Genomic DNA, 11,695 nt, shown 5'->3' with positions numbered 1-11,695 from the left:
AACTGTACTGTATAATAAAGTCATTTTATTTACCTTTGTGATGGTCGTTGATGGCTTGATGTAACGGAGTGGCCGGTTTCCTCAGCATTAAACACTTGATGAGGAACGTAACCATCTTCTTTCACCATCTTGAGGAATGATCCCTTGTAGGTGCTTTCTCTGCGATAAATTTCAACAGTTAGTAGATAGTTTCTCATCAATTATGTTCTGTTTAGCTGGGTTGATAGCTTTTTGCATCAAGTGTACAGACGGCTTGTGCGGGTTGTTTGTGGAGCCTGATTGATGGGAATCTTAACCTTGCAGTCTCCACTCTGCAAAGTTGAAACTCTCTCACTGTCGTCTGCCTGTCTCTTTAATGTTTAAACCACCTCCCCTCATTGTTGTGTTCTTGACCAATCACATGGTTTTAACTGAAGACTGGGGGCGGGGACTAGAGGACAAAAACAGTCGGCTGCCATTTTGTTGTAAGAAGAATGGTCTCGTTCGCGAACGACACATTACTAATTGAGGAAGGTCAGTGTACGAAATAAGTTTGTATGCCAGGGTAAAATTTTCATAAATTTAACGTTTGTAAACCGAAAAGTTTGTAAGTCAAGGGGTTTGTAAACCTAGATATCACTGTACTCTCAATAAATAGCGTGGCAGAGAGCTGCAGAGGTCGGGCGTCAGTCATGGATGGCTGCGTCCCGTGACGGCAGTAAAAGACAATCTTCCTGTGTTCGAGCCTTTGTTCACAGTGTCCGAACAAACATCTCTGACAGATCAGAAGAGTCTGTGTTTTGCTTTGTGTGACTTTCTGTGAGGAAGAATGTACAAAAATGACATCCTGTTGTCACAAATCAAGGTCAACGTTTTAGGTTTATTCTAAAATGTTACCCCCCGAGTACGGTCAATGTACAGTAAGTCAGTAACAGTCCACGATGACTTCTTGACCGTCATCCTTCCCGGCGTCCCGGGGAGTAACTCCTGCACTCAAGATGTCCTGCAGCAAAGACTTGAAAGAGTTTTGAACATGATCGCTGCTCTGGCTCAGAAGGTCCAGCCGCTCATCTAGGACCAGTGAGGTTAAAACTTGCCGTACGCTTACGCGTTGGCCATCGTTTCCTTGGTTCTTTAGCAGCTTCCTGATTTCCTTCCCCCAACCCCAATCAGGCAGTTCACAGGCCACGGCAGTTGTCACGTCGCCCGCCGGGTCGATTGTTTCTCGGATTCTTATGAGGAGTTCACAAGCCTTTAATGCAACGGGGCGGTCGCAGTCCAACAGGCTGCTCAGCAACACCGAGAAGACGCCTTGATCCAGTAAGGAACTCAACGGCGAGAATAAAGCGGCATCTCCGTCCCGCGACTGTCCATTTGCGTGCGTTGAAAGTGTCGCATAAGGGTGAATTTCTACACATCTCTTTTGAGATGAAAAGGCGGCATCCACAAGGAGCTCAGCCAACTCTAACGTGTTGACTTTTACCTCCCAGTCCAAATCCAGGCTGCCGCGCGAGAGGACAACACGCAGCGACTCCGAGAGAAGCGATGGGGGTGACGAAGGACAAGAGGAGAGCCAGGCCATGAAGTAGCGGACCACGGCCCGCCTGGCGAAACCTTCTGTGTCCTCACAAAGAATCTTTAAGAGGCGACCCACTGTGTCAGTCTGGAAATAGAAGACATTGCCAACTCCAGACTAAAGTTGCTCAAGTTTCCAAAAACTAATGAATTTTCGTGAATTAAATACAATAAAATGCTTTTTAAAATTCAAAACTGACGGAAATTACATCTTGTGATTTTTTATTTTTTTTAATAAATCAAATGAGTACTACAACTAATTTAAAATAATAACAAATAAATATATAATTTTTGAAAAAAGCAAACAGAAAATGAAAAAAAAATCTATACATTTTTGTGAATTAAATTGTTAAAATGTTACAAATAAAGCAAACAAGTACTACAACTAATTTAAAATAATAATAATTAAAAAATATTTTTGGAAAAAACTAAGCAGAAAATGAAAAAAAACTGAACTAATAAATTATAATGAATTAAATAAAATTAAAATACTTTTTAAAAATGATAGAAACTATATTTGGTGATTATAAGATTAAAAAAAGATAAAAAGATAAAAGATATTTTTTTGAAAAAACTAAGCAGAAAATGAAAATAACTAAACCAATAAATTATAATGAATTAAATAAAATAAAAATACTTTTTAAAAATGAAAAATGACAGAAACTATATTTGGTGATTATAAGATAAAAAATATAGAAATAATAAATAAAGAAAAAAACATTAAAAAATACTATAAAATTAGAAATTGTTGTCAATTAAATAAAATAAAAATGCTTTTTAAAATTCAAAACTGAGAGAAATCAGATCTTGTGATTTAAAAAAAATCAAATAAGTACTACAAATAATTTAAAATAATAAATAAATATTTTATGAAAAAAGTAAACAGAAAATGGAAAATATAACTAATACATTTTCATGAATTAAATAAAAATACTTTTCAAAAATGAAAACAAATAATTAATATTTATATTTAATAATAAAGAAATTTTTGAACAAAATAACAGTAAAATGAAAAAAATGAATCATTGTCAATAAAATAAAAATGCTTTTAAAAATGAAAACGCTGGTAAACTACATCAAGTGATTTTAAAACCTAAAAATATAAAATAAAACCCAAATGAGTGCAAATAACCTCCCAAAAAATATTGAACAAAAAAAAAGAATATTCAAGAAAAAAAGACATGCTAATCTTTAAAAAAATATTAATGAAAAAAAATATAGAAGAAAAATAAAGACATCAAACGAAAATAACAATTACCGGTAACAAAATCCCCAAAAGTATTAAAACTCTGATCCAGACATATTTGGTGAATTGACACAAAGCAATTAGTGAAAGACGCCACAATTTTACCTACCTGTTCCTGAGACAACTCATTTCCATTCAGCCAGCTTGGCCGGAGACCCCGCGCCAGTGCAGACACTGCGCTCGCTCTTACGTAGCTCTCGGGATCCTGCAGCGCCTCCCAGAGTAGCGGTGCGGTAAGGCGCTCGCTCAGCAAAGCCGAGTCAGCCGATTTCGGGCATGGGACGCAGTGCAGCTGTCCCAAAAACTCGATGGTGGAGTCTCTCACCTCCCATCGTGGATCGCATGCACGCTTTTCCACTCCCATTAGGAGATCTAAATGCAAAGGTTTCATTCTTTTGAATCTGTTCACTGCCATGGATGTTTGTTCATATTCGTCGAGTGGACTTTTTGAAATGACTTCTACTGAGCGTATTTTACAAAAATTCCACGGTATATATGTAGCTATATTTTACGTTTTAAGACTCACGCTGAATATTCAGGAAGTCTTGTTTTCGAGTTGGTGACGATTCCTGACGTCACGTCACGTCAGAAACGCCCCTTACCGAGAAAGCGACACGCAATGCATTATGGGTACGTTGATGGCGAAATTAGAAGAAAATCACAAATAATGTGATGGTGAATCGTTGTGTGTTGCACCAAGACTACTATTTCACATGACACAAATTCCCAGCAGACAAATCAGCCCATTTCCAACGGAGCAAAATGATACGGGAGGACTTCTTTAATCGATTGCAAATATGTATGCTTTCCTCTTCAGAAGTATTTGAATCATATTCATAACTGGATGAGTAACGAAAGCATCTTCTCCGAATGTGAAGCCATTGTTTTGATTCTAGAGCAAGGCAAGACGTCCTGGCGTGACATCACGAACAAGGGGGCGGGACCACCTGAAAGTGAAACTTTCTGAGGTCATTTTGAAGTAGTTTTGGGACACTAAGTCATTTTTATTAGTGTTTTTCATTTGACTAAAAATATCAGCCTGCGTCTTTTGGGTATTTTAGATGCCATAAAACGTTTTTCTGATGTCAGTTAGGAAACAAAAAAATGGTGTCGGTTGTCCTTTAAGTTTGTTAATTTGTATAAGAGAGGATTTCTCCCCTGTAAACACACAAAGGATGCTACCACTACCTTTTCTGAGTTTCTGTGGAATAAATGAGAGGTCCATCCAAACACTTGTCCACTGTACAAATGCTTTGTAGGACTTTTGCAGTACCTAAAATCACAACACACCATACTTTGTTATTATTTTTTCAACACTTCTGGGATGCTTTCATCTTCCAAAATGACTACCACATTCTATGAAATGCAAATAGTACTTACAATGGGGTCTGAATCGGGGTTACTTATATAATGTACCAGGACTTCAGACACCTTGTCCTTTGTGCTGTCAGCCCCTAAACCGCAAACATCAATATATGTTTCATGCCGTACATCTAAATAATAATAATAATGAGAAGAAGAAGGATAAGAGTCTTAGATGGCGCCCTAGTAGTTGTGCATCGTGTGGAATGGATACGGACTGTTTTTCAGCATTTTTGACCACCATCAAGCAGACTGTGCTGAGCGGTTGCGCCTTTTCGGCAGCACGAATATGCCAGTACTGTTTTTGATCAGGAGGAATGTCGGTGGCATTTGAGTGTCCTCGCTTGGCAACCGGGGGTGATTGTGATTTTTTTTGCGCCAGTACTGGGCAGCATCTTGACAGCCCCGCTTTGTTCAGCGGAAAGGTCGGTGCTGTTAAAGTGTCGCGGCTTGGAATTGAAGCGGATTTATGTGGGACAGGAGATGTGAGACAATCTCTTTTCGTCAATGGATGCTATGCTTGCTTTCAACATTTAGCTTGTAGCCGACGTGCACATTTCACCATGATGTCCCTGATCCATTGGTGGAAAGACGCTTTGATCCTCTCCTCTTTCATGTGGAACTGCTTCATGTAACAAAGAGGGTACAGAAAGTGCTTAAGAAGGAATGACTCTCTGTGTCTTTGTGTTGTCATATTATTTGTTATTTATTTATTTTTGTTCTTTTGACTTCAAGACGGCGCCGCGAGAGTGGCTGCCTTTCCAGCAGCTCATGTATTTTGTTTGTCTACTTTCATTCCCTTTATCGCTTTGCTGCTGTGAAATGTAAATTTCTCCACTGAGAGACTAACAAAGGCAAATCCAATCCAATCCAATAATACATACATTTCATTTATAAGCGCCTTTCAAAATTCTCAAGGACACTTTACAGTCACAGGATAAGAAAAAAAAATATTTGATGAGATCCATAACAAGAAAATTCTCCCTGTGTGAATCTTTTTTTATATGATGCTTGGCTTGATTACCTGTGCTACTGCTGAGGGAAGCCAAAGCCTCCAAAGCGGATTTCTGAACTCTGCCATTGCTGACGATGCACCGATAGGCCTCATTCTTGTAGCCATCGAGTGAGGACGAAGAGGAGGCGGAAGCGTCACCACTGCAGATTCTTAGCAGCGTAACAACTGATTGGACAATCAGACCCGGGAGACACGGGAGAACGCCTGGGGTCTAAAGGAAAAGGGGAATTCTCAATCACATATATGCAGTCCAATTTCTATCCACATTTATATGAACCGAAAATTCAAAGAGCAGTACAGCTCAGCATTTGTGGATTATAACATTTTTATTTTGATTTCAAAATTTTAAGACAAGCCGCAACAAATGCCCGTGGGCATAGCTGATGGTCTGTCACGCTATCTCAACATGCTCTAAATCAGGCACCAACTTACGAAAGAGATAATTCCGAAAGGTTGTTCATATGGTGAATTTGTTCGTAATATTTTGTATAGAATGTATGTTTAAAGGACAACCGACGTCTCCGGACAAGTTGTGTCCATAATTTGTAAAATGGCTTCAAATGACTTCTACTGAGCGTATTTTATAAAGATTCCACCGCATATAGCTATATTTTACGTTTTAAGACTCGCGCTGAATATTCCGGAAGTCTTGCTTTTGAGTTGGTGACGAGTCCTCACCCTACGTCACTGAAGGAACGCCCCGGACCGAAAAAAGGACACATTGTTGCAGTCCTTTCATCACGTCAATGCAATTTGCTGGACTTGTTTGGTCTGAAAACTTTGTGTTGCACCAAAAAGAGGCAGAAGAGGCGACAAAGCTTATGGAGGCCTATGGAAACAGGCTGATTAATCTTTACACGGAGCTTTGTCGCCATTTTCTGCCTCTTTTTTAGTGCTACATTTTCTCCTCCTATTGCCTCAAAATGGTACGGAATAAATTCTTTAATCGATTGCAAACATGTATGCTTTCCTCTTCAGAACTATTTGAATCATATTCATAACTGGATGAGTAACAAGAAAGCATATTCTCCGAATTTGAAGCTATTGTTTTGATTCTCCAGCAAGGCAAGATGTCTTGGGGTGACGCCACGAACAAGGGGGCGGGACCTTCTGAAACTGGCCACTTCCGGGTTCATTTTTTTTGCAGATTTTGGACACTTTAAGTCAGGGGTGTCCAAAGTCTGTCCTCGAGGGCCGCCGTACTGCCTGTTTTCCAGCTCTCCCAGGAGCAACACACCTGATCCCAATGATCAGCTCATCAGCCAGCTCTGAAGCAGCATCAAAATGGTCCTGATGATTTGAATCAGGTGCGTTGCTCCTGGGAGAGCTGGAAAACAGGCAGGACGGCGGTCATTTTTATTGGTGTTTTACATTTGACTAAAAATATCATACTACGTGTTTTGGGTATTTTAGATGCTATAAAACGTTTTTCTGATGTCAGTTAGGAAACAAAAAAGTGATGTCGGTTGTCCTTTAAGGCTTGTATAAGTAACCTGTCTTGGTTTGTACTGAAAAATGAACATTTCATCAACAAATATGCTCTATAAAAATATGTACATGTACAACTGGAGAGAATACTACATGTTACTACAAAAATGTTCATATGTACTGTTGTTCATAACTCGAAGGCTTGTAAGTAGGGGAGTGTCTGTATACACTTACAGTGTATTTTTTGTCTTACCATAAGAGCCACCTGAGGGGTGTTTCTCAGACTGACACAGATCATGGAGATGAACGTGCTTTTATTCTTCAGCTGTGTCGTCATTATTGTGGTGTCTGCTAAAGGGGCTGAAAATATTTTTTAATACAACAAACGCTTATACCTGTTGCTTTGTTACAATGTAGAGTTCATACCTGTTCCTAGTAGGGGAAGCTCAGTGACAAAGTGGAGGGGCAGTAGGATGATTCTCACGGCCTGTTTTACGTTGGCTGCATCACTTGATGCACATGAGCGAGTTTGGTGAAGAAACGCCTCCGCAGCTTGGACGAGGTCGGCGGGTTGGGTGACGTTCAACATAGAGGTTAAAAGACGGTTGGTTATGTCACTGTCGGGGCTGCGGACAAACATGGAAAATTCAGATAGTTCAGAATGATGTAATAGTGCATATCTTGGATGGCTAGCTAGCTAGCTACATGTAGATTTTTCGATAGCTAGATTTATGGCCAACTTGCTAGCTATATTTATAGCCAGCTAGATAGATAGATGTATAGCTAACTAGCTTGATAGATAGGTAACTTGAGCGGTGGAAAGGCTCATCTTTGTCAATTTTTTTTTTTTACCCCCACAATATTGTGATTGAATAGGTGATTTTTTTTTTCAACAAACAAACAATAAATTAATTTGTACTGCAATAAACAATCTAAATTTGCTATCTAGCTGGTTAGCTATCTATCTAGCTGGCTAGCTATTAGCTAGCGAGATGGCTTTCTATCTGAGTTACTTTCGGGTTGAGTTGAATGCTGGCACAAGTAGCTGCCGATGCTCACCCACAGAAATACTTAGCCTGAAACTGTTAAGTGACCTTGAGCGTTTTGAAAGGCGCTTATCAATGAAATGTATTATTATTATAAATGTTGTTGGTATTTTTGATTAGACTTTGGCTGAAAAAACACAACCACCTTTCTTCATTTCAACAACACAACAACTTTACTACATCAAATCCCACCTCAAAACCCATCTGTTTAAAATCGCATTCACAGCTTAGTTTAATCAGATCATTATTTATAATTATTTGTAATAATAATAATACATTACATTTTAACCACCTTTCAAAGCTCTCAAGGACGCTTTACAGTCACAGACAAGCATCGGTACCATACTAAATAAAATATAATCACAAATACAATGCAATAAATAACATACAATTATAAATAGAAACAAGAGAGCTACACAGAAAACACAATTTTAAATAGGTGGGTTTTTAGATGGGACTTGAAGTGAGATGTTTTGTGGTTTTATTGTTCTGGTGTTTATTGCTCCATTGTCCTTTTTGATTTTAAAATCTACTATTATTATTATTATATTTTTTTAAACTGGATTTCATATCAATTCATTGTTCAGTAGCCTTTATTGTATTTTATTAAAAATTAAACATTTATTTCTACTACATCGAGATGCCGATGAAATAATAAATTGTTCAGTCTACCTATACCCAGCCATAATGACGTCCATTAGAGCCGGTGTCATCTGACTGTATCCCGCTTCCGCCAGCTCCTCCAGAGAGGCAGCAAGCGCCGTGAGCAGATGGTCCCGCAGAGGACGCCGGGCCTGGTCCAGGATCAGCGCTAGTAGCTTGAGAACCTGCAGACTACCAGCTGCCAGTGAGCCTTCTTTGGTTACCAGTGACTGCTTTATATGATCAGTTATTTGCAAGACAACATGGCCGTGTTCTGTATTGGTTTGGATATTTGCACACTCTTCATCTTCTGGCTGAATTGCGAGGATGATGTGGGCCAGTAGCTGGTTAGCGGCAGAGGCAACAAACATACTTGGGTCCGATTGGAGCGGAAGGAGTGGTGTGATGAAACCTATGCAGAATTAAGACCATTGAATCATGACAACAGTTCTGCCCTTTTTTTGTTTTAACTTGCAAACGAAAATAAAAAAAGAGGGCAGACCTGACTGCACAAAGAAAGCAAGAGCTTTCGGGTTCAGAAGCATTCTCTTCAAGCCATGAATCCAGCCAATTCTGATACAAGGGTCATCCCACAGCTCAGCATCCTTCCAGCGTTGCACACTAAATATTTTATCGAGAACTGTGTGCTCCTGTATGGAACAAACAGACAGATACAGTAAAGTCTCGTTATATCGATATTCTCGGGAGTCGGAAAAAATATCGATATAACCAAACTATCGATATATCCGATCCTGCGGCATGTAAATTTTCTCCTTGCGTTCATAGAAATACAGTAAAGTCTCATTATATCGATATTCAAGGGAGTCCGAAAAAATATCGATATAACCGGGACTATCGATATATCCGACCCTGTTTGCATGTAATTTTCTCCGTGCGTGCATAGAAATAGTATCGATATAACCGGGACTATCGATATATCCGATATCGATATAACGAGACTTTACTGTAGTATCATAATAAGCAGTACTATCGATATAACCGATATCGATATAACGAGACTTTACTGTACATTATACATATATATAAAAGCATGCGGAGTACACCTAAGAACAATTTAGTGTTCGGTTTACCTGCCATGCATGTTTTTGGAATGTGGGAATAAAACAGAGTGCCCTGAGCAAATCTACGCTGGCACGGAACATACAAACTTCACATAGGGAGGCCGGAGCCAGAATCGTACCCTGCACTTCTGCACCGTGTGATGTCCACGTGCTAACCAATCGATCACCCATAGAAATAATTGTGATTATTATTTGATTCCATACTTGCCCAGCCCTAAATTCACTCTTTCAATGAAATGACTGAAATAAATACATTTTTCCACAAGGCTCAAATTTATTATCAACAGGCACCTTTATGTGCCAAAACGAACTGTTTACTTTCTACCTGCAAGGCTCTGTAGCCGTCGTTGGTGGCTGCCAACAGGCCGCTGAGCTTCAGGGCAAAGGAGAGGATGCTTGGATCCGAACTGCAGTTGGAGGCTATTGTAGAGATGAAGTCAAGAAGACATGGACAACAATCCGGAAGTGATAAAACTAAAGAGAAACAAGAAAATGTAGAAATTCTCAAGTACATGTATTAAAAACTCAGAACGAAGGAGTGAGTTGACTGATTAGATTCAAAACGAAAAGGTACATTTTGCAGAATATGTGTGGCGTCACACGGAAGTGCGCCTTTCAACCCTTTGATGTCTGTCAAGAGAGCCTGATGCATTCCCACACAGGCAAAGGGTATTGGATTGGATTGGATTGGATTGGATTTGCCTTTATTAGTCTCGCAGTGGAGAAATTTACATTTCACAGTAAGTTCAGTATACAGTACTGTATAAGTAGCGCGGGAATCACGGGGCAGAACCAGTTGGACTCGGACTCAGACACACACGCATGCAGACTCGCAGTGACCCGCACAGCGTCGAACGGGGTTCACAACACGACTTGCTCGACTCCAGGCCACGATCAAGCTCTGGGATACATCTGCGTGTCACTTGCCTGGGAGATCTGACAACGAACCTACTTACGATTAAAGAGAAACATCAAACTCTTTACATTGTCCCCGTTTCACAGGTGATATCAATCATGAAATTTCCCCAATCTTGTCTTTGCCTCACACACACATTTACACATGCACACTCAACAACAGTACAGGCAATGTTAGCCAGAAGTGAGATAGGCCTTAAATGAAAGACCTTGTGGAACTTCTCAAGTGTATGTATCGCAATTATGTACCTTAAATTAGGCAGTGACAATAAAAGATTTACTAGGTTGTTTAAGTTCCCAATAAAATGTTTGCCCATCTCCTTTAACATAAACCATGATTGGCTTTTTGAAACATTTGGATGTGTTTATTGTCTTCTTCTTCTTTTCCTTTCGGCTTTTCCCTTGACGGGGTCGCCACAGCAAATCAGTGTCCTCCATCTTTAGAGGTTTGATCCGCAGGTTTGTTTTGGCCAAGCTTTTACGTCGGATGCCCTTTCTGACACAACCCTCTGTATTTATCCGGGCTTGGGACAGGCACAAGAAGACTTATGTCCCTTTGTGGCTACAGAACAAGCAACTCACTCAGTAAAAGGCTCCCAAACACAAAATGGTCATCGGCACAGCAACAAAAAAGCAAAAACTATATTTGATCACAATGCTCTGATCTTACCCTGAACTGGGCATCTCTTCCCCTACATTACATCACAAAGAGAACTTCAAAGCCCTTTAAGATGCTTTATCTTCCAGTCACAGTATATATATCTAAAGGATTATCGCTTTCCCTATGTTACATCACACTATGACAAGGGTGTCAAACTAATTGTTTTGCTGCGGGTCACATTGTAGTTAAGGTTTCCTCTCGGAAGCTGTTATGAATTTGGGGGAGCCATTGTAATTTTTAATCCCTTCCACATTATTACATTTAGAGAGCACCATAAATTAATGAATAACTACTTTTCAAATTGTATGCGTTTATTGTACAGTACAGTATTTGTAAGCCCTGAGGAGTGCACGAAACGCCTTTAGTGGTCGGGCATTTGATCAAACGGTCCGATGTACTGGGGAACACGAACCTGCCTGGGAGAATTCGGTGAGCCGGTCCAGTAGTTTTTCCAGGCTGGTGTCATCGGGCAGCGGTTTGGCGGAGTCCGCCAAGAGTGCGCATACATTGGACAACAGAGAAGCACTCTCCCTATCCATGCTGGTGAGCGAGTGTTATACCACAGAGAGAGGACTCACGTCGTAAAACAAACTATGAATACTTCACAACTCAGTGATGATAAAAAGAAATGTGCAGACGTTTCCGTAATCTCGCGGGAAATCGCTTCATCGCAAACGGCAACGTTTTACTTTTTCACCCCTTCAATCGCTTTCGATTAACTAACAACAATGTGGATGCTCAGAA

General features: G+C 39.9%; 1 protein-coding gene and 1 long non-coding RNA gene across 4 annotated transcripts in view; one reads left to right on the top strand and one right to left on the bottom strand.

Annotated features, from left to right (window-relative positions):
* The window catches only part of LOC148892334 (uncharacterized), a 9,377-nt gene extending 7,775 nt beyond the window's left edge, over nt 1–1,602 (top strand). The window contains exon 3 of the long non-coding RNA XR_016116216.1: nt 1,470–1,602. This is a non-coding gene — a long non-coding RNA (uncharacterized LOC148892334). The remainder of the gene's footprint in view (nt 1–1,469) is intronic.
* The window catches only part of brat1 (BRCA1 associated ATM activator 1), a 14,548-nt gene extending 2,853 nt beyond the window's left edge, over nt 1–11,695 (bottom strand). The window contains exons 1-12 of one of the 3 annotated variants that reach the window (XR_016116214.1): nt 11,364–11,695; nt 9,701–9,849; nt 8,796–8,943; nt 8,324–8,705; nt 7,032–7,231; nt 6,859–6,965; nt 5,187–5,388; nt 4,181–4,254; nt 3,989–4,073; nt 2,910–3,172; nt 1,463–1,642; nt 34–159 (exon numbers count right to left, since the gene is read on the bottom strand). Coding sequence is in view for 2 of the 3 variants with exons in the window: in XM_089005991.1 (XP_088862117.1) it covers nt 905–1,642; nt 2,910–3,172; nt 3,989–4,073; nt 4,181–4,254; nt 5,187–5,388; nt 6,859–6,965; nt 7,032–7,231; nt 8,324–8,705; nt 8,796–8,943; nt 9,701–9,849; nt 11,364–11,490 (2,475 nt within the window). In the remaining variant the exon portion in view is untranslated. Of the gene's footprint in view, nt 1–33; nt 160–839; nt 1,643–2,909; nt 3,173–3,988; nt 4,074–4,180; nt 4,255–5,186; nt 5,389–6,858; nt 6,966–7,031; nt 7,232–8,323; nt 8,706–8,795; nt 8,944–9,700; nt 9,850–11,363 lie in introns of those variants that run through there. The other 2 variants (XM_089005991.1, XM_089005992.1) reach the window with 2 other exon arrangements.

Source organism: Hippocampus bargibanti, linkage group LG10 (assembly GCF_051943395.1).
Source record: "Hippocampus bargibanti isolate YZ-2025 linkage group LG10, ASM5194339v1, whole genome shotgun sequence".
NCBI lineage: Eukaryota > Metazoa > Chordata > Actinopteri > Syngnathiformes > Syngnathidae > Hippocampus > Hippocampus bargibanti.
Note: the sequence above shows the minus strand (reverse complement) of the source record. Positions and strands in the feature narration are given on the sequence as shown.